The 23043-nt window shown below is 47.1% G+C and overlaps 1 protein-coding gene across 1 annotated transcript; it reads right to left on the bottom strand.

The window, feature by feature from the left end:
- Positions 1–949: 949 nt before the first annotated feature.
- chd8 (chromodomain helicase DNA binding protein 8) lies at positions 950–22912 on the bottom strand. The gene is made up of 40 exons (XM_080837577.1): positions 22835–22912; positions 21818–22090; positions 20609–21698; positions 19918–20223; positions 19567–19674; positions 18705–19207; positions 18316–18430; positions 16213–16425; positions 14957–15025; positions 14767–14822; positions 14508–14625; positions 13640–13723; positions 13365–13502; positions 13043–13164; positions 12456–12699; positions 11785–11961; positions 11377–11520; positions 10651–10749; positions 10268–10427; positions 9887–10097; positions 9516–9711; positions 8922–9092; positions 8479–8772; positions 7851–8071; positions 7545–7747; positions 7136–7292; positions 6756–6845; positions 6538–6641; positions 6290–6413; positions 6133–6205; positions 5705–5976; positions 5148–5380; positions 3906–4577; positions 3670–3782; positions 3300–3521; positions 3000–3086; positions 2687–2812; positions 2453–2563; positions 1919–2023; positions 950–1775 (listed from the first exon to the last, which is right to left on the bottom strand). Exons 3-40 carry the CDS (start codon positions 21575–21577, stop codon positions 1404–1406), a joined length of 7782 nt encoding a protein of 2593 aa, XP_080693703.1. The 5' UTR covers positions 21578–21698; positions 21818–22090; positions 22835–22912; the 3' UTR covers positions 950–1403.
- Between the last annotated feature and the right edge of the window lie 131 nt (positions 22913–23043).

Here is a 23043-nt window from a genome sequence, read left to right on the forward strand (position 1 = left end):
TTATTACAATAAACTTTTGCAGCTATTACTGTAAAGTCTCTGCATAAACAAATACTACTGCAGCATTTACAGTTCATTGTAGCTAGTGTCAATTCGGTTGTTTATTCCTAATTTCTCCTGTACAACTTTTCTTTAAATTTCCAGGTCTCATCAGACAACTCCGATACTTCTGTGGTATAATATACTAATGACAAGTACAAGTAATTACTTCACTAATAAGTCTTACCTCCATCATTCAGACCTGACGGCCAGTTTGCCTTGCAACTTCGGCACTATTATGCTCGCTTCCGGGTTACACAAACTTCAGGAAATGACATAATCTACCAGTTCAATGCTCATGTGGGCACTCAATACAGCTCGTCTTTCATCTCGAGAAAGGACCTCGTAAATTACGTTTATGAACACAAATGAGATTACGTCTGTAAAACAAATCAATGGCCCCCATGAATATATTTTTTTTTAAAGTAAATGGAGGGAATAGACTTTATCTGGACCGATGAGGGCACTGTCAAGCAACAGTAGTCCCGATTGAGGGCGCCAGAATGGACTATATTAACTTGATTATGTTAACAATCTGGTATACATTAAATATATTCAAGGACCCGCTTACTCACTGCAGAAATACATGTACCATTGCACAATACTCTGATGTTTAGCAAAAAACCTGACAAACAAACTCTTTACTTCCAAATGAGGAAAATCTATTTAGGGCTTCTCAAGAGAACCACAATTAATTGGAAAGTACCTTGACAATTGCGCACAAAAAAAAAAAGACACGTTTTTTTTCACTGTAGATTGTAATTCATATTGATATCACAGACAGTTGAAGTCATTTCATAAAACAGGAATAAATTCAGCATCATAATTGCATCATTGCAGGCAACCGAACAACTCTACATTGTACAATACACTTGTCTTTCTACAGTTCAGTAACTAGACCCTACCCACCCCTCCCCAATATAATACATCCAATGAACAAACTCCCTCCTCTTGGCTGGGTCCACCAGGCACCGAGGTAGCCTATACAGTGATTCCCAGGCAGCATGAGGGCTCAACGGCCCCAGGAAGGGCAGGGAATGGGCTTGAAGTTGTCGGGCACAGGAGGAAAGTGTGTGTGTGTTGTGGGAGCCATTACTACCTATCTGCTTCTGGGAGAGGTTGGACAGGTGTATAAAGTGAGGACATGAATAATGCCTGACAATATGATGCTCTTTCCCCAACTAAATAAAAGTATGGAGTAGAAAGTCAAGAAAAAAAACAACCCAAAATTCATTCATAATTCATCATATTTAAAGTAATAACAATAACAAAAATAATATAATAAGAGGCGGAGGAATATGATATAAAGAAAAGAATGTCATGATTTCGGGGGAGGGGAACCCTTTCAAATGAGATAAACTTGGTCAATCCTCTGAGCTGGAGGAACTGTCTGAATTTTTGGACGCCATGATGACGTCATCTAAAATGGCCTCCCGGTCAGAGCTCTCATATCCCCCTTGCGACAAGCTGTCGCCGCCATCCATCTCCATGCTCCCAGCCTCCATCTTGACATCAAAGGAAGGCGTGAGGAAGTGGTGGGAGGAAGCCATCTCACCGCCCTCCTCCAGATCCTCCTCCTCCATCATGTATGCGCCATCAGAGACCAGGGTCTCGCCTTCACCTCCCCCGAGAAGTGGATCGTCAGGCTGTGTGGGCACGAGGTAGGCCTGACCCTTCTTGGGAATCACAGAGTGCTGTGAGAGCAGCCGGTGGAATAGACTCTCTGGCAGGAAGCCCTGGAGAGAGTAGGCAGAGGAAGGGTAAGAAGGCTGACAGTTTCACAAGACATGTTTATTATGTGTATTTCTAACCTGTATACAGATACAATGCAAAGAAATGATCTGTACAAAGTTCAGTCTTCAAAACACAGGGGACTCACAGAGTTGCGAACGGTTTCCGACCATTCTGGTGCTACCGCGTGGTCTGGATTTTCCTCCAGGTGTTCCCTCAGGTCTTGAAGTGCAGGTCCAAACATTCCGGTATACTGGAAAAGGAAACAAATCCATACTCAGAAGTGTATCAGCTAAATCCATGTTCAATGATTTTAAATTAATGGGTGGGATGCACAGTAATTCTGACCATTCACCAAGTAACAGACACGCACCCCTTAAATGACAAGACACTAATCACTGTCCCCATTTGCTCACCTTCACATGTGCCTTCATTTCTTACCATGTATTACCAATGTATGAGTGGACTTGGAATCAAGTCAAACTTGGAATCACATAAGAAGATATCAAATAACAGATGTGGGTAAAGAGTGCCCTCACATCACACAGTCCCTTTCCCCCAGCCAACAAATAAGGTCACCCACTTATTTAAAACGTAAAAAAAAGGATATATAAGGCTGTTTAAGCTACAAGCTCATAATTCCCTTCTCCTGAGATTTTGAACCCCAAATTTAATTGCTCACCTTCTTTCCTGTTTTCATGTTTATGACCTTCACCCTCTCACTCCCAGTTAGTGGGGCTGTCTTTTCAGTCCTCCTCCTCCTCCTCTTCCGTTTGGTCCTGTTCACCAACAGCTGTAAAACAACAGGAACAAATATGACCTCAGTTTAAATCATAAATAAATAAAAAACCATAAAGCATTAAGCATTTACAGTTAGTAGGCCAATGTTTGACTACTGGTTGCTCAGCAGTCTCACCTCAAGCATGTCTCCCTCCACCTCGTAGTCTGGGTTCTCCTTCAGCCAGTTAGGCAGGTCCCTTCTGCGCGGGGCTCGCTCCCCTAAGCTCAATATATCTACAGATGCTCCTTCAGTGTCTAACAGCTGCAAGCACAGAGGGGGGGTGGGCACCTGTTAAACATCGGCAGGCCTCTGCATTTCTATGCAGCCTGTAATACAACTCTGAGTCCCCTGTGGTTGTAGACTGACTGTGCTGATATTACACTGGCATTGTGTCCATATACAAGGCCAATAACGAAATGTTGATGAGTTTTCAATGAGTTGTGTGTACCTCGTGATCTTTACGCTTCCTTCGGCCACTTCCCTCTCCATTGGGTAGGAGGGCCTGTTTGGAGAAGGTCAACTTCAGCCCCTCTTCCTACAGACAGCAAAGCAACAAAATGCAGATGTTAGGCGTCTCAGCATCCCTTCACACATCACCATTTATGTTCACTCATGCAGGAGGCGCTTCTATCCGAAGCGACTTGCAGTACAGACACACATTCATCCTCCCTGGGAGTCAAACCCATGACTATGAAGCACCTTGGTCTACCAGTTGAACCACAGGAACCTACCATGCGCCATTCCTCACCTTAAGTAGCTTGACAGTGAATTCGGTATCTTGGCCGTCGGGGCCCTCTCCCGCAGCTGCGCCGGGGCCCCTGCGTGCCATGCGCGGGTAACCCAGCTCGTCGGACTGATCGTCTGCGGGGGGGTTCAGCTGGGGGTCTGAGGTGTAGCGTCGCCCCGCAGGCCAGTGTCCTGTCAGCACTAGTGTGCACAAGCTGTCCAGTCGGTTTATTAACACGCGGTCCTATGGGAAGCCAGGAATCACATACAGATCACACATGCACAATGGGACACATCATTATTTTCACATCAAGTAATGCGCATTACTGTCATATTCATTTTGGTCTTTTCATTACTTTGAAGTGAGTAGTTTCAGCAGGCTGTCGTGTTACCTTCGGCCAGTCGAGCCGCAGAGGGTCGTTGAGTGTCTCAGGGGGAGCACCGTCTTGTGACGCGCTGAGGGAAAGCATGCTGTTCTCTTCGTCCCCATCACACACTTTCATAGCTGCAGCAGAAGACAAAAACAGATCAAACATCAGTTGAGCACCTGCGGTTTTAATATTCCATTTTACTAGATTCTTAAGTGTTATCCAAAACAAATGACCCAACAGGATGGACAGGAACTCACCCCTCTCTCTCTCTGCATCGCTGTCGCCACTCTCGTCCGAGCTGCCAGAGCGCCTGGACGAAGTGGACGAGTCGGAGTCTGAATCCGACTCCGAGTCAGACGCACCTCCTCCCTCCCCACCTCTGTTGCCCCCCTTCCCGCCCCCCCGTCGGGGCCCTCTGCCCCGGCTCTTCTTCCAGCCCCAGCCTGCCTGCCCATGCCCTTTGCCCTCAGGCTGGCTCAGGGGCACAGCGGGGGAGTCAGACTGGCACAGGGCGTCGGACCCCAGCAGGCGGGACTCCTCCTCCTCAACCCCTTCCTCTTTGACGGACAATTGTCCGCTGGGTGCAGCGGAGCCTGTTGCGGCAGTGGCAACTGAAGCAGAGGCCTGCTGGTTTTGGAGGTAGTCGAGGCGGGCCTGCTGGAAGGAGAATTCCGGGTCAGGGAAGATGGAGTGTTCAGTGCGGCTGACGCCGTGGCGGGCGGCGCCAAGCATGAGCTCACGGTCGTGGTGTGGTGAGCTCCACCACACGGGCAGCTCGGAGCTGGGCATGACCAGCTGCAGCCGCTCCTCCAGGGAGGGGTGGGTCATAACACGCCCGCGCAGGCGCCGAAGCAGGCTGATGCGGTAGAGGGTGCGAGAGGCGCGCTCCTCTGTGATGGGAGCCAGAGACTGGGACATCTCAGATGGCTCTGTGAAGGGGACAGAGATGGAGACCAATTAACAATCTTCTCAGTTAACTGCCATGGGCTACAGTGTCATGGCCTTACTACTCAATTAAACTACAAACAACATCAGTCTCGTATTGAGTTAGAACGCTATAACCAGCAACCACAAAACTGTTATACAATGTCATTCTTAGGGTCAAGCAACCGCATCAAAGTCAACCACTTATTACCACTCACTGACAGGCTCATAATGTTTTTATAAGTGTCTGACAACATGGAAAGGATCCCTACAGATATAGGCCTGTTTCCTTTAAAAATAGTTTGTTATTTGACTGTTTCTACCATCATTAGTTCATTCAGACCGGACCAGAAAAAGGTCAACTAATGACTGTTGCCGGTTATAATGTTCACTCAATACAAGTCAATACTTCACTCAACACTTTTTTTTCAAGGACTAATCACTAGTCACTAGTGTATCAACAAGATTTCTTCACTCTCTTCCTTGACTACCCTAAAAAGCCAGTGAACTCATTTCTGTGTGTGTATGTGTATGCATTTGTGTGAGGGAGAAATGGGGGTCAGGGTCAGTCTTACCTTCTCCTCGGCTGGGCCTCAGGTGGCACACCCGGCGGCACATGGACATGAAGCAGCGGAAGTATCGCGTCAGGCTCTCGTCGGTCTTCTTGTCCAGCCGGGCAAAGGTGCGGAAGCGGTTCCAGTCCATCTCAGCCTCCTCCTCCTCCGCAGCACCGGCCTCCTTTTTTATCTGCTCCACGCCAAACGTGGACACCACTCGGTAGAAGTCACACTCCTCACGCCGGGTCCACCTGCGGAGGTGCACAAAGGGTTAAGTCAAATAACTGACAAGACATGATTTCAGAACCTTGTGACTGAAATTTAGTTTTGGATTTAGTTTTGGTTCTTAAATTATGTTGAGCTCCACTTTCCCAAGTTTTCCCAAGAATTGCTTTGGAATGCACTCAATATTTCTAATGTACTGAAAATGCAAGTAACTCCCACCCACATTTAGACCAAACATGTATTGTTAACCTGCAATTCACATCGGGCTCTGAGAGACGTTACAATGATTAACATAAAGATATGCTCAAAACATATGGCTGAATATAGTGGTCACATTTGAGGGTAGCTACCTTTGCTGGCGTTCTTGGCGGGCAATCTCTTTAAGTTTGCTGGCCTGCTCGCATCTCCTCCGCCTCTTATCTCCTTTCTCTGCGGCCTCCATCTTGAGCTGCTCGCGCCGGTAGCTGCGCTGGTATGCCGTGATCAGACGTCTTAGACGGGCTGTGAGTGACGAGCTGGTCGGCCAATAGCAGCTGCCTGTCTGGCCGGAGGATGATCCCTCAGACACCACGGGGGCTGATCGGTCCTCCACACAGATCTCGTCAGTGTTCATGGAATCAGCCTAAGTAGAAAAACGGAGCGTTACCCAAAGCTGGGGCACTCTGGAACAGTCTTGGATACTTGTGGATACTCTCCTCCCCATAAACAGCTCAACCTCTTTGTTTGAAATGTACAGCAAGTGTGAACAACCGCCGTGATAGAAAAGACGTTCTCTCACCTCTTCGTACATGTCTTTGTGTCTCATCTGGGGCTTGAACTCTGGGTCTTCATTATACTTGTCGTCGTCCCCCCTATAAGCATAACACATAGTTATCAGTTTTTGATCCTACAGGAGAGAAGGTTACCTTACTACACAGTTAAGTATTATCACACACCCTTCTCCCAACTCCGGGTCAGCAGAGTGCTGTTCAGCATCGATGGCCTGGTCATCAGGGCGACCGCAGCGCTCCAGGAAACACAGACGCGGATCGGCACGCATGGTGGTGTACATCTCATAGCCTGGGTGACAGAGGCAGACCACATTCACGTTAAAAAAGGAGTCTACACTTATTCCAACTACATAAGGGGGACAGGTTTAAGGACACAATCAATCTCACACACACACACACACACACACACACACCGTGTTTAAACACGCCGATGAGAAGGGAGCGGTCGGCATCGGCGTCCCACCAGCCAGATGGGTACTCCTGCTGTTCCATCTCCGGAATCCAGATGTCGATGTCCCTAAAAACAGACACAGGAGTCAGCTCAGTGTCTGCATGATGAAGTGGCCACTGTGGGAGAAGGGGGAAAGGCTAAGGGCTGGTTAATGACTCTTTGCTGAGCCGAAAACAGTACCTGGCATCTGCTCCTTTCAGGACGGAATCAGCGTTGTCTCCGATCACCTCCTGCCTCAGGTAGTACAGCATACGCACCCGCAGCAACACCCTGATGGAGGGAGAAGAGGAATGGTGAAATCATATCATAAATGCCTATGATAAATGCTGAGGCTGAACTAAGGAAATGTTTAGACACAATCATATCCACAACAACATATAGCGATGTACGGTCAACTATCAACACACTGGATAATGCAGAAAGTTCCAAAGTAAAGTAAATGTTTTGGCTTCACTCATGTACTTATTTCCACCAGTCAGCTAAATTCATAGAGGAGCCATTTTGTGTTGGAACCAGGACTGAAAAGAAAGCCGACTGTGCGAGCACTCAGACAGACGCACTTGTTACACTGGTGTTTGAGGTGCTTGCGGTAGCTGTCGTCCACCAGCAGGGTGTCTGGGTTGTACTTGCGGATCCACTCCACCTTCTGCACGTCGAAAGAGCTCTGGGCCTTCACTCTCTTCCCTTTACGGCCACGAGGCACTGGGATAGACAGGCCTGAGGGAGAGAGATGTACGCACAGGGAGAGAGTCACACACAGAGATTTCTATTGATTCTCTGCAGCAGGACAGTATCATGACACTGATCACACAACAATTACAAGAGGCTATCATGGTTTACGTATGTATGGAGAGGATGATAATGCAGGAGAGATGGATGTGTGCATTAAAGTGTGTGTCAGCTGTACATAAGATACAGGGAATGATGGTCAGAAAGACAGCTACAGACAGAGCCAGGCAGCAGACGCACCAGAGTGGTTAAGGAGTGCCTGAGGAGTGCGGCCGTTCTCAGGGGGCGTGATCAGCTCCCAGATGAAGCTCTTGATGTTCTCGTCGCCACGGTAATGCAGCAGGCAGAAGACCAGGATGACTCTGCAGATGGTCTCCACATCCCGCTCGCCCAGCCGACGCTTGCACCGCGCATGGGACAAGATATCACGCCAGCGCCCCCATCTGGAGGACATATGTCAATACAGGAAAAGTGGGGTTAATAATTATCACAACTTTTATATGGAAGATGGAGGGCCATGGAAACAAGAAGAGCCATGCCACCTACCCATACACCAGCATGTGCTTCTCCACCCTGAAGCAGTCCGTGCGCCCGTATCCACCTCCGGAGTGGCGGTCAGAGCGTCGGGAGTAGCGCTGCTGCCGGGAATTGTGGGTGTACTCTTCGTCGCTGTCAACTTCAGACGCGTCGCCCCCACTCTCTCCTTTCAGGGTAGAGAACTGTCGCGTCTGCTTCCTCACACGGGGCGTGTCTATCACCAGTGTGTTCTAGGGAGAGAGAAAGACAGAAAGAAAGACAAAATGAGGGGGGAGAATATATGGAGTGAATAAAGAGGAAGAAATGAGAAACCTGACAAGGAAGGAATGGTGCAAAATGCAATGTTGCAACATAGGCTGGTCAGGAAGTTCTCATGACACACCAGATCACCACTTGCCATTGGGTCTGTGGAGGCTTGCTCTGTGCCATTTACATTACATTTACATTTAGCAGACCCTTCTGTCCAAAGTGACGTACAACTGGTGCTCAATAGTGGGTAGGGCTGGAACATTACATGCACAGTCATAAGGAGGTATTAGGGGAATACTGGGCCTGTAGTAGCCAGCATCACCACCCTGGAAAAACAGTGAGCTTTCACGTACAACAGCCTGAACGCACAGATAAGGAAGCTCCTTACCTTCCTGTTCATGGTGTCATAGTCGATGTCCGCTTTCTTGGCCCACTTCTGCCAGAACTCGGGGTCATCCAGTTGGATGTCCGTGCGGTCCTCGGAGGCCACGAAGCTGGCCTTGGAGAAGGTGGAGCCTTTGCCCTCGCTCTCAATGGTGATGGTGGTGGCGCGCCTTTGCAGGATCTGGTCGATGTCTTCCTCGCAGAAGCGGCTACCTTCGTCGTTCTCATCCATGATGGCGGCGTAAGCGCCTTTCCTCAGCAGGTCCTCAATCTCCTTCTTGGAGAACTGCTGGACTTGCTGTAATACGGTACGGGTGGTTAGTGCTGCAGGACATCCTATCTCTATGAAATGCATCTTTAGTTCTAAACATGTACATCTGAGCCTATGAATTTGTGATTCAGTAGTGTGTGTGTGTGTGTGTGTGTGTGTGTTTGTAAGCTTCTCACCCCATTGACATTGCCCTCCTTGTTACCACTCATGCTCTGCAGCACAGCCCTGTCCAGGCCCAGCTTGAGGCTGGCCTTGTCCAACATCTCCCGCTCGTAAGAGTTTCTGGTGATCAGCCGGTATACCTTCACCGCCTTGGACTGGCCGATACGGTGACAGCGAGCCTGAGCCTACAGAGCAGAGGGGTTGAGGGGTATTGACAAAACAAACATCAATGCTGTGTTCCTTTACACTGTATTGCATATATACGGTTATATGGAAGATTCATGTATAGGGTAGCGGTTGTAGGGTAGTGGTTGTAACTAATTAATTACATATAATACTAAATAATCGCACAATTTGACATGATCATGATTAAAATTTTTTCGTTCGTAATTATGTATATTAATGTAAAATCACAGAATTAATATAGAATCAACACAAAGGAAGTGTATTTAACTACAGTGAGCTACAGATATCCAATAAAACCATTTAAATTGACTGTCACGTTACTTTTGACAGCACTAATTTACACACACACACACACAGAAATATAGTACATCTGCAATGTAAAGATGGGGGGGGGGGGGGTGTCACCAGGGTCGGTCCCTTACCTGCAAGTCATTCTGAGGGTTCCAGTCTGAGTCGAAGATAACACAGGTGTCGGCTGCAGTGAGGTTGATACCCAGGCCTCCTGCCCGGGTGCACAGTAGGAACACAAATCGGTCCGAATCCGGCTTGCTGAAGCGGTCGATGGCTGCCTGACGCAGATTTCCGCGTACTCTGCCGTCAATACGCTCGTACAGGTAGCTATGCACAGGAAGCAGAAACAATTCCTTATGTACATCCAACAACATTTAAAATGAGTTTGCTCTTGCTGTGTACATTTCTCTACCTGCCAAAGGTTACAAGTACTGCAGTAATTGTTCCCGGTGACTCTGAACAGTTACTGTGTTTAGTTGCTCCGATGAGGCAGGGCACCTACCGCTTGTTGATGAGGTAGTCCTCCAGGATGTCCAGGCAGCGCACCATCTGGGAGAAGATGAGCACCTTGTGTCCCCCAGCCTTGAGCCGCGGCAGCAGCTTGTCGAGCAGCACCAGCTTCCCTGCCGAGCGCACCAATGCCTGCAGGTGAAAGTCCTGGGCCATGGGGTCGTACACCTCCCTCAGCTCTGCCACAATCTTCTCCTCCGCTCCTGTGGATAAGATATTATTGATATATTGGTTTGGGAGAAATTCAGAAATAAATAAAGTTGGATCATGCAGCGAAATCAAGGCCACAGTGGCTGTTCATATTAACAATTTACAATATTCACAAGGGCACCAAGGCTAGAAAGAGGAGCAAATTGCCACCCTGGCTGTATACCTGTGATAAGGTAAGGGTGGTTGCAGCACTTGCGCAGCTCCATCATGGTGTTGAGTAGGTTGGGCACGTTGCTGTTGTGGGTGGCGCCCAGGCTGAGGAAGCTGAAGTTTCTCTCCAAGATGGCGCGGTAGTACTTCTTCTGCACATCCGTCAGCTCCACCTTTACACCGTCAAAGGACAAAAACAGATCAGCAACCACTGAGGGATTGGCCATATCTGAAAGTCTTGGACTTCATATATGCCCAGATGAAGGCAGGTTGTCAGATTGCCAAGTATTACTTTTCCTGAGACTTGGGCTCCTACTTCCACTCCTCTAAAAATAATCCACGTGGCGTTTAGATACAGCTTGAGCACGAACATCACCATTAGAGTAAAAAACAAACCTCGATAATGGTTTCCTGTTTGGGCGCCAAGTTCTTCTCAACGTCCTCTTTCAGACGGCGCAGCATCATGGGCTTCAGGATGGCCTGCAGTTTTTGCACCTGAATCACAGAGAAACACCACTCAGTCACAGGCACACAGAAAACAAAGCAACTGAAATGGGCACTAAACTTCCGTTAGGCATCTTCCTGCCCTACACTGCTGAGGGATGTGGTGACATTTATTACAAGTACAAATGGCAGGAATTATTTAAACAAAGACCCAAGAGTCAGAGAAGTTAATGTAGAAAACTAGCCGCAAGAGCGTAGCCCTTTATTTATTGGTGCCACTAACAAATAAAGATTTGAAGAAAAAAAATGGCCGCTCCCCACCGGCGGCGCTGGCAGCGTGATTTTCTATCAGTTCTCACCACACAACGACGTCTCATCTTTACTCCTTGAATGTCGATATGTAATGGTATGGAGTTATTGAAACTTACTACGGGTAAAAAAAGACTAGAAATTGAACGTTTATTTTTCGAGTCTCAAGCCTCTAATGTTGCCTCGAGCGCCTTTAAGTCCTTTAACAGTTACGAAATAATTTACTTTTGGAAGAAAATGTGTCCGTTGTATTCCTTTGTAATTCTATGGTAAAAGTAGTGAGGAGGATATCAGAGCTTGACTGGGGTCTGCTGATATTCCTGTGGGGGCAATAATGCATCACAAACTGCCGTCTCTGTGCTAGCGTACCTGTTCCTCTGTCTTGAGGTCGCCAAAGTCACGCAGAAACTCCGTCTCTGAGGAGAACTGGGCGGGTTCCAGGAAGTGCAGCAGACTGAAGAGCTCCTCCACTGTGTTCTGCAGGGGAGTACCTGTCAGCAGCACCTTATGCTCCTGGGGAGGGAAGGAGATAACGTCATCCTGCCCCTCAGATGCTGTCTTATACCGCCACACCAACACTTTCACTGGCTCTTACTACACCTCCTGCATTTTAGTGTCTTTCTGTGTATGTTAAGGTTTGCATGTGTGTATGTGGTATGTGTGAGAGTGTGTGCGAGGTGACAGAGCTTTTAAGCAGAAGAGCAAAGAAAAATTACATTTGAGGGCAAATTAACAACGTGTGGCCGAGTGCTAGCAGGTCAAACTTGAGTGTCTCACCAGGTCTAGCATCTTGAGGCTGTCGAGCAGCTTGCAATTCCTGTTTTTCAGGCGATGGGCCTCGTCGATGATCACACACCTCCAGGAGATCTCCCGTAGCTCGGGGCAGTCGGACAGCACCATCTCAAAGGTGGTGATCAGCGCATCAAACTTGTATGCACCCGGGATCAATTGGGCCTGCAAAGAACAACCAACTCTTAGGGACACAGATATTTATTTTAATACTTCCAAATAGAACAGAGTTTTAGGGATTGTATTTATAACAGGAATAAACAAAACTATAAATATAACACATTCTAATTAATAGATGCATCACGCATAAGAACCCAATCAACTATTTATTTACTAGAGCAATCCATCTTAAACAACTTCCTTAAAGCCAGGTAAGACAAATAGGACTCAAAATCAGGCATAGCTGCCCATGCCATCGGAGAGGTTTCTTTCTTTCTTTTCTACTTGAGTCGTGTCCATACGTAAGTACAGCACAGAAGCAGTCAGCTAGTTTACAAAGCTACACAAGCATACACCACACGTGCAGTAAAAGCTACACAAGCATACAGCACAAAGGGTGCATTCAAACCTACACAAGCATACACCACACAGTTGCAGTCGACCCTACACAAGCATACACCACACAGTTGCAGTCAAAGCTACACAAGCATACACCCCACCTTGTCGTCCTTGCAGTACATCTCGTACTGCTGGATCATCTGGCGGCTGGCCAGGCTGCCGTGGTAGACAATGGCGTTGAGGTTGGTCCAGGTGGCGAACTCGCGCTCCCAGTTGGTTATGGTGGAGAGAGGGGCGATGATGAGGAAGGGGCCCTGCACATTGGCCGCGTACACCTCAGACAGCAGCGCAATGGACTGGATGGTCTTCCCCAGGCCCATCTCGTCTGCCAGGATACAGTTCTGCCTGTTAGGGAGAGAGGAAACGGCACAACTCACTTGGTCATGTGTTTACACCAGGGAGAGACCCATGCACACATTCATTATGAATGACAGCACTCCACCATTGTGGAAATGTTATGGAAAATCATTATAGAACAGATGCATGGCACTTGTGCTTAGAAGTATATACACATGCATTTACCAATGGATTTATGTCTTTGCACACGTGAATACACAGCTGAAAATATATGGAGATGGATTTATATCTTTGATTGTGCACGTGAATAAACAAGTAAAAATGCATATGTGTGTGTGTGTGTGTGTGTGTGTGTGTGTGTGTGTGTGTGTACAAAACTGGAATCCCATACCTGTTGTACCAGTTGAAGAGCAGCCAGTTGACTCCCTCTAACTGGTACTCTCTCAGAGTGTTGCCGCTGAGGTACTCTCTGTACTCCTCCAGCTTCTTCCAGGATGCCGCAGGGGGTCGGGGCTAGGTGGCAGAGGAGGAAAGGGGTTCATGGAGGTCAAAGGTTAAATAAACAAGTAACTAAAAGCAGTCTTGGCACCGCCTTTCGGTGAATTGAACTGAACTGACTGGTCTACTACAAGACTAAATAGGAATTTGTGGGGTAGTGACATCATCACTGTGCATGTTATATTCTCTTCTATTAAATTCAAAGGAGCCCTCACCGTTTTCTTAACACAGGCCTGCCGGCCCTCGATCTTCCTGAAGTCCTCCACCTTTGTCTCATCCACGTCCTCCTTCAGCTCCCATGTGGCATCCTCATAGGGCAGAGACATCCACTTCACCAGGTAGTACACCACCGGCTGCAGGGAGCAAACATTTCATACTGCATCATACTAATTACATGATTATTTCCAATTGTATGTTCATTATTATTGATATTGAATAACATGATGAGTTCTCATGCATTTCAGAATGACAGTGGCTTCTAAGAACAAACCTCTCCATTGTCCTTGTCCACACTGTGGGACTCGTCCAAGATGCGGTCCACCTCCACATAGTCTGGGTTAAAGGGCTCCTCCTCCTGAGGGCATATGTACAGGGGCAGACATTAGGCGACAAGGGGCTTCACAAACCACTTTAATACCACAGGTGAGATGGCAAAACTGGACAATTACAGTCACTACAGGAAAAGGGTCAAAAGTCATTTCATGAAAAGTCAAAACTTTTTTGACAGAGTAAAAATGGTTGTGTTTTGACATGTAAGGTGACCAACGGGAAAAACCAAACAAACAACCATAAATCACCTCTGCCTTACAACATGAGACCAGATTTGCCTTATAATTCACAAATAAATGCCATGCGATTCACAAATGTATTTTGTGATTGACAAACCACAATTTGCCATTATGACTTTTATTTACGGATTGACGAATCTGCATTTACAATCCGCTTCGCTTTTTCGAACTTCCCTGCATTAAAAAAAATAAAAATAAAAATGTACATTCCTGACGTGGCTCTCCACAAATGCATTTGTTTCGAAGAGAAATTATCTGTAGCCTCTCATATTGCTCTTTCCATTTAAGCCAAACAAATCAGCATAGATTGGTCCAAACTGAACTTGATCATACTGTGTTACATCTGTGCTGGCTAATTTAGTAGATACATATACAGTATATCTTGCCATGTTAGCCATTTCCTCTGTTGTTAAATAACTTTGCTACATCTTTGCTATAGCAACGGTTATTGCTACTGTTGACATCATAGCCCCGGAGCATTACAGATATCCTCTTACAAAGTTGGCTTCATTATACGAGATTGTGCATCAGTGCAACATGACACACAAATGTATCCAAATGACCACTGACCTCCTGGAAGAGGTTCCTCATCTGGGTGTGTTTGATCTTGAATCTCTTCAACTTCTGGTGGATTCTCTTGTCTCTCTCCAGCTGTTCAAGAGTGGCCCACTCACAGTGCAAGTAGGAGCTAAAGAGGGAACACCACACAGAGACACACACACACACACACACACACACACACACACATGTAACTCTTCATTGTGCAGGTTCTGCACAAGAACTGTACAGGAGTTCACTTCTGTAAACTGAAACCAATATCAACACGTACTAGTTTTTGTACTTGACAAAGAACTCCTCCACATTGATCAACTGGCCTTGAGTGACCTATAACACAGACAAGAAATGACAACAATAAAATTACTGAGAAAACCAACCTGGACAGAAGATCAAAAACACTTGGAAGGGATTTGGAGTGTGTGTGTGGGGTGAGGTTTAAGGTCATGCATGAGTACACCCACCTCTTTCTGGGTTAATCTCATAGATAAAACCTTATCCACAATGGCAGCATCTTCCTCATTGGGATTCTCCTGCAGAGGACAATGGCACACATCATTTTAGTTCAAGTCACCCAAAAGACAATCCTCCAATCAGCATCTCACCAAAATACCAGGCTAGCGACTAACCCTTGATATTGAAGGTATTGAAACTTAAATAAACTTGTATAGGTCAAGAGGACAACAAGTTCAAATAGAGTTGCTGCCCCTCCATCCAAAAAACACACAGCAGTTGAAACATCCAATTCCAAATGCACCACAATAGAACTTAAGGAGTTTTGAGCCTGACCCTATTTGTAGATCTTTTTGGGTCCAAAAATTCTATTAGGGACACTTTTAACAGTCCAGTATTGAGTAATAACGCCAAACCCAGCAACCACAAAACAGCTAAACAATGGAATCTAATGAGGTAAGCATCTGCATCAAAGTAAACCGCTTGTTGTCACCGCTGACAGGCTCATAATCTTTATTGCTAGTGTCTGACAACATGGAAAGGATCCCTACAGGAATACACCTGCTTCTGTTTACCTCAAAAGAAACTGCTTGTACCATCAGAGCTTTGTCTGTCTCTTCTTCCAAGCTCTGATGTAGCAAACAATTCAAGTGGCTGTAGTTGATTACTTCTAGATTTTTAAACGTTAGAAAACAGCCCCTCACCGCAATAATCGACTACAGGCACTGTATAACGGTGCTAAGTCAGAGACCAGAACTAAAGAAAGGTAAACCACTGACTGTAGAAACAGTCATTTTCTACAATTTCTTGAGTAACTGAGGTAAACAGACACACGTATATCTCTCTAGGGGTCCTTTCCATGTAGTCAGGAAATAACATTTCTGAGCCCGTCAGTGACAAAACAAGCGGTTTACTTTGTCGCAGCTGTTTGCCTCATAGAATTCTATTTTATAGCTGTTGCTGGTGTAGCGTTCCATCTCACTACCGGTCCGATTTGAGTCATTAAGTGTCCCTAATAAAACTTTGGAGCCAAACAGATAGACCCAATAGACCTAAATAGGGCCCAGTTTCAAAATGTCTATAAACTTTTAAAAATGTAAGTTCTCCTTAAAGTTCTTAATATTGGGAATTGATGACATTTTATCCTCGAGTCACTAGAACAATATATTGCTATAGGTCTTCCCAGCCTTTAACAAACTACCAACTTGCCTTACTTACTCACAGTCTAATAAGAAACCAGAGAACACATCTCATCTTGCAGGCTCACCACAAAGAACTGCATGCTGTTGACGCCATCCGCATCCAATCCCAGCTCCTGCTGGAGCTGCTCACCCATGGACTTGCTATGGGTGGCAACAGGCGGTGCAGCAGGCGTGGTCACGTCCACGTCCTCATCTGCATCGTCCTCATCGTCCGTGATCTTGATGTCCAGGTCCTCTGTGTACTTCTTCCTCTTGATCTGACGGTTGGAGCGTCGCGTCTAACGGGGGAGGCCAAGGTCAAGGTCATACAAACAAGTTCAAGGTCACATCATAGAGAAGGCCCCAATAAAGCCAAAAATGAAAGAATATAATGACACATTTCATCTATCTTTGGCTTTGTAATGCAGTCTAGTGGAAAGAACACAAGAACCAAAGAAGACACAAACTATATATGTTAGAATATAAAGTACATGATATATATGTTACATATCAATATTTGACACATCAAAGAGGAAGGGAGAGAGAGAGAGAGGTAGAGTGTGGGTGTGTGTAAGTGTATTTACAGTCCCGCTCAGCAGTATTGGCACCCCTAGTGAATATGAGCAAACAGGGTATGAAAAAATATGTCTGCTGTTTATCCTCTTGGTGTTTCACTCAAAATATTCACAAAAATCTTACCTTTACATTGAAGTTAAATTATTGTAAGAGAAAACAACGGTTGAGACTAAATAAATATTTTTTACAAAAACATGTGTACCACTATTATTGGCACCCCTAGAAAAATCTTATAATTGAAATCTAACTGAAGTACATTTCCAGTCATGTTTTACATTTTTAAGTTCACCTGTTTAATTATGAACTCTTAAGAGGTTAACCATGACTTCCTGTTCCACTGATGTACAAATATGAGATGACACAGGCCAAATTCCATTAGTCATTCATCACAATGGGAAAGACCCAAGAACACAGTGACGATGTGCAATAAAAAGTTGTTGAGCTGCACAAATCAAGAAATGGACACAAGAAAATCTCGTACCAGTTGAAAATACCCATTTCCACTATCATGGAAATAATAAAGAAGTTTAAAGCGTCAGGTGATGTTAAGAATCAGCCTGAAAGACGACGTGTGTGTACATTGACCCCACGCACCGTGAAGAGGATGGTTCAACTGGCAAAATAATCTCCAAGGATCACAGCTGGAGAATTGCAGACATTAGTTGAGTCTTGGAGTTAGAAAGTCTCCTATACTACCATCAGACGCCACCTACATCACCACAGGTTGTTTTGAAGAGTTGCCAGAAAAAAGCCTCTGCTGTCAATCAACAACAAACTAGAGTGCCTTCAGTTTGCCAAATGGAAGTCAGACTTTCAATGGGACTGAGTTAAATGGTCAGATGAGACCAAAATACAGCTCTTTGGCAAAAACAACAAAGGTGGGTTTGGCGTAGACAGAAAGATAGCCATACAGAAAAGCACCCCATACCTACTGTGAAGTATGGTGGCCGATCTTTGATGTTGTGGGGCTGTTTTTCTTCCAAAGGCCCTGGACATCTTGTTAGGATACATGGTATCATGGACTCGATCAAATACCAGCAGATATTAAATGAAAACCTAACAGCCCCCTCTAGTAAGCTTAAAATGGGCCATGGTTGGACCTTCCAGCAGGACAATGATCCGGCCGCAGAATAAAGGTTTTGCCATGGCCATCACAGTCCCCCGACCTAAACCCCAAAGAAAATCTGTGGGATGAGCTGAAGCCGAGTCTACAAGCATTGACCTCAGAATCTGAAGGATCTGGAGAGATACTGTATGTAAGAATGGTGTCAGATCCCGTGCCATGTGTTCACCAACCTTATCAGGCATTATAGGAGAAGACTCAGAGCTGTTATCTTGGCAAAGGGAGGCTGCACAAAACATTTAATTAAGGGGTGCCAATACCTGTGCACACATGTTTTGAAGAATAATATTTATTTAATGTAAAAAAAAAACTTTTTCTCTCAATTATTTTACCTCAATGAAAAGGTAAGATTTTTATGAATATTTTGAGTGGAAGACCAAGAGGATAAACAGCAAAGACATATTTTTTCATAGCCTGTTTGCTCATATTCACTCGGGGTGCCAATACTGCTGAGCGGGACTGTATATGTAGGTGTAGAAGAGTGCTGTACCTGCAGCATGTCATCCTCCAGTGCCCGTGGAGAACCAGCGGGGCTGAGTTCCCCATCAGAGTGGTCTGAGGAGCCGTTCCTCTTCCTCTTCTTCCCACCTACTAGAGTAATGGTGCTGAACACAGAGGAAAAAAAGGGAAGGAGAGACATCCTGAAGTTAGAGGAGGGACACGAATGACACGAATATACCCATAGGAGACTCCACAGAACATTGGTTGACCTTCAGCTGATGTTTACTTTCTGGGTCATGACTGCAACATCAGGTGAAGGTCTTATCTACACAATAAGCAGCCGTTCAAGCTCAAACCTATAATACATTTCCATCGCAAACAAATCAATCAATGCACCTACACACACACACACAAGCGCACACACACACAGCTTCTTACTTGAGCTTAGATTTGCCTTTGCTCTTGCTTCCTCCACTGGTCACACCGGCAACTCCTCCCACCGCTCCTCCCGCTTTGGCCTTTCCTTTCTTGTCTCCGCCGCCTCCTCCACCCGCTCCTCCGCCCTTCCCTCCGGCCACTGCTGCCACCGGACTCTTCTTCTTACTCCCCCCTCCTCCTCCTCCCTTCTTCTTCACCACTGCAGAGCTGCCACTCGCACCCTCTGCATCCGCTGAGGTTTGCCCAGAGGGTAGCTCGTCCTGGTTGAGCACACGCGGGATGTTGCGCTCGCCGCGGGCCTTGGCACGGGCTATGGCCTCTGCCACAATGCGGTTGGCTTTCTCCTGCTTGCACAGGGTCTCCACCCGCCGCACTGGCTCTTGGGCCTTGGCGAGGCGTACGCCGGGAGAGGCGACCGTGGTGGTTGTAGAGGCGCCGGCGGCTGACGTGTTGATCACTTTCACCACGGAGAAGGTGCCAGCTCCTGACGTGGCACCGCTTGTCTGCACGTGCACACAAAAGCAAGAGTGCAAGAGGGAAGATTAAGGAAGTAAGTAAGTAATCATATTCTTTATAAGCCTCAGGAAACACATTCGAGGAAATTAGGATACATATGCAATCATTTTTAGGGAAAAAAAATATGCAGACATTCTTCTGTATGGTTATATACTAACACAGCTGTCTAACACCTTATCCCCAACAAGAGCAGTTTATTCACTATGTAACAAGTCTAAGCATGCCTCAGCCTTCAACTACCCTTCAGAGATGAGGAACCCTCACCTTGGTGTAAATCACAGCGAACAGGATGGGACTACAGTGAAAGCGATGGAGAGATTCAAACAGTTGATGATTGCTCACATACCTGTGGTTGTAGCAGCAGTTTGAGGGGCACAGCCAGTCTCTGCCCTCCCGGTCCCTGGGTGATCTGGACCACCTGGGGGGTGCCGCCGGGTGTGGAGATGAGCTGAAACTGTAGCAACAGGGCAACATTAGTTACTTACAAAGAGATCTTATAGAAACAGATACAACAATAACTTGCATTTCAATTGACACAAGCATATCAGAAAGACAACATTAGTTAAAAGAGGCAACCTACAGTTCCTACAGACACAGAGCCAAATGCCACCCACAGCCTTGTTAATCTTCTTAGCCCTAATAAGGCAATTTCCTGTTGTTTAATCAACACAAAAACAGGTGATGCGCTCATACCAACCTTGGCTCCCTGCTGGTTAGGCTGCTGCTGGACCTGCAGCTGGATGGTGAGCACCTTTGGCTGTGCCCCTGTCTGCCCGGCACGGGCCTGGGTGAGCGCTGCCAGCTGGCCACCCTGCAGTACCAGCTTCCCCGGCATGGACCCCAGCACCAGCCTGGGCTGCTGTTGCTGCTGGCCGGTGCCAGCCACTGTCGCCACCGCCGCACCGGTTCCGGTCGCAGTGGCTGCTCCGCTCACGGCCACAGTCCCTGCCTGTCCCGCTTGAGAAGGCTGCTGCAGCACAAGCGTGATCCTCTTGCCCTCGCCCTGACCACAGGCAGGGAAGAAGAGAAGAGTAAAACAAAGAGAGGGGATGGAATGAGAGGTCAGGTTAGTCACTGAGAACGGGAGCAATAGCAGAGATCTACATCAGCAATCTGGCTTTGAAGGTCTGAAAAATCCTATTAAAAACACTGGACTGTATCAAAGGACGGTAGACTACAGGTGTGCAGTCCGAGCACACTCCTCAGGTCTGCTAGGAAAATAATGGAAGTGGAGCTATTGTCTGACCTTTTCAAAAATGACATAAATGACCTCACAGGTCGTGACGAGGACAAGCAACCTTGCAGGGGCCTCTACAGTGCTGAAATGCATATACCTCAGCGAATGGTGCTGCTTTCTGTCAGGCAGCTGTGTGTAAGATGACACTCACCTGCTGAGGCAACGTGGAGAGTGTGATCCCCTGTGGTCGTACGGCAGCCGTGGTGCCCGCAGTCGTGGTGACAGTCGTCTGTGTCTGCATGGGTGCCTGCAGAGTCACCTGCGTCTGCGGCTGCATTTGCACCGTCTGCTGCAGTTGCCCTTGTGTCTGGAGCTGCACCTGCTGCACCTGCTGGCCCAGCTGCGCCTGCGACTGGATCTGCACCTGCATGGGCTGAGTCTGTAACTGTGACTGTGGCATGGAAGTGAGTATCACCTGCTTCATCGGCCCATTGGCTGTCTGCACCAGCCGCTGAACCCCAGTGCTCAGCTTCACCTGCCCCTGTCCCGGGGACGCCGCGTTCAGCACAGTTCCGCCAGACACTATAGACATGCCGGGCCTGAGTGGGGTCCCAGTGAGCATCCGCGCAATAGTAACCTTCCCCGAGGGAGAACCGGCAGATCCAGTTAGCCCCTGCAGCATCTGGCCCTGGGGGCCCTTGAGGATGACTATCTTGGGGGCACCCTGGCCCGCCGCCTGCTGGACTGCAGCGAGCTGCTGGGGTTGTAGCTGCAGAGTGGTGGTCTGCGCCCCCGAGACAGACAGCGGGGAGCTCATTAACACTGTGGTGGCCCCGCTGCTGCTGACCACCGTGAGGGGCGTCTGAGACATAGACTGAACGGAAATGGGGGCCTGGTAGGACACCGGGACTGCCTGCGTGAGGGAGACCTGCATGGGCTGCTGCGCATGAACTTGGACAGGGACAGTGGGGGCCAGAGCCGTGGCTACGGAGGACACGGTGGTCATGGTGTCGCTGAGAACCGTGGCCGCAGGATCGGAGGGAGGGTCCACCTGGCCCAGGGCCAGCTTAAGCGCCTCCTCAACTGGATCCGAGGAACCGTGAGAGAAAGCATCCTCCGGCAGGGCGTCCAGGTTGAACAGTGGGGTGTCGTCAAAGAGGTCCATGATGGGGTCGGCCATGATGCCGAGCTGTCGAGCGTAAGACCACTCAGAAAATTGAATGTGGGATAGTTGACCACCAATGAACTACCAATGAACAGCAGTTAGCCGTGTGGACTTCAGTCAGACTGATAGGAAAATACTGTAGGAAAAAAATGAAAAAAAAAATGAGAAAGGAGAGATAAGAGAGAGAAAAGGCATACAAAAGACATCAGTTCTTACTTCAGCAATAGATTCTGTAAAGCTGTAGACAGGACTTACCTTATTTTCCTCACAGATGACTTCTGAAAAATCTTGTTCCTGCCAAAACAATATACTTCAGGAGTGACTGGGGTGGAAAAACAGGCTTTCATATGGTGCAAAGTTGGGAATGAGGCTCAGGGGAAGAGGGGTTAGATCTGCCCAGCTTCCCCTGTAAGTCCTTTACCTCTTCCTCCCCTCCCTTTTTCTTATTTATTTGAAATATCTTCTTTCTTTTCTGTGAAGCCACGACAGAGACGCCCATCAATGACAACATCCACTGTTGCCGTTTTCCTGTGACAGAACAGGACAAGAACTTAACGTTAGAGATAAGTTCAGTCAACTTGGCAACGGGCACTCATTGGGCATCAAAACTAAATTTGCAAAAGTCAATGTCTTGGTACTGAGTAACATCAGCTGTGCTCAGTTATGCTATACTTCAATTGACTTCACTGATGGAGGGCTAACTACCTAGCTTTATAGACTTGCGTAAAGAGACTTAATTGAGAGAATGGCAATCGCAGACGGTAAACCGTAAATAAAGCTGTATGATTGAAGGAATATAACTAACTAGTTAGTAACATTTGCGTCCGATCTCTGTGGAGATGCTATCTGTGATGAAACTCTAGTGTCAAGGCAATCGTAAGAGTCCTTAGCTAGCTCCTGAACAAACCCGTCAACAGCCACCATTTAGCCTCGACAAACGTTAGCTTCTGCTAACGATTACTCCATATATTGATTATTTTCATGACAAGTTAAACGTTGTTATGGTCGAATCTTGCTAGCATCTCATTCATTAACTAAGTCTCTTACCAAACTCTCTCATTCGGGTTCTCTTTCAATCCCTCTCATCAACAAACCGGACCAAACCAAAGCAACGTGCTACAAAAACCATAGCCTGACTACGTACAGACAAGGGTAAGGCCGCGAAGCTTTTTGAATGACGTTGCGTCGGTTTTTCTGCTAAAATAACCGCTAATAACGTTACCATCCACTGCTCTGACATTCTCCATTATAATTTCAGGGTGCTAAATTTACCTTTGCATCGACACACATGGCTTTCTTCGTCTCACAACACTGCACGATTACAGGAAACGGCCAGTGTAGAGCAGGAACTAACATTCTTGCCAGTACCAGCGTCGAAAGTGTTCGCTCGAATCCCATCCGCTTTGTTGCCATTGGTTTACGGTACCACAGGCCGGCAATATTGAGATACGCCACTGGCTCGAGGTGGTGTCGATCCTTTC

Source organism: Sprattus sprattus (genome assembly GCF_963457725.1).
Source record: "Sprattus sprattus genome assembly, chromosome: 4".
Lineage (NCBI taxonomy): Eukaryota > Metazoa > Chordata > Actinopteri > Clupeiformes > Clupeidae > Sprattus > Sprattus sprattus.

Bases quoted from the DNA above. Each gene is read 5' to 3' on its own strand.
- chd8 (XM_080837577.1), bottom strand. From the start codon at position 21,577: ATGGCCGACCCCATCATGGACCTCTTTGACGACACCCCACTGTTCAAC. The intron at 13,165-13,364 runs GTGAGGGCTCCT...TCTGCCACCTAG, and splicing joins AGGCCTGTGTTAAGAAAACG to CCCCGACCCCCTGCGGCATC. The intron at 4,578-5,147 runs GTAAGACTGACC...TCCCCTTCACAG, and splicing joins GAGGCCCAGCCGAGGAGAAG to AGCCATCTGAGATGTCCCAG.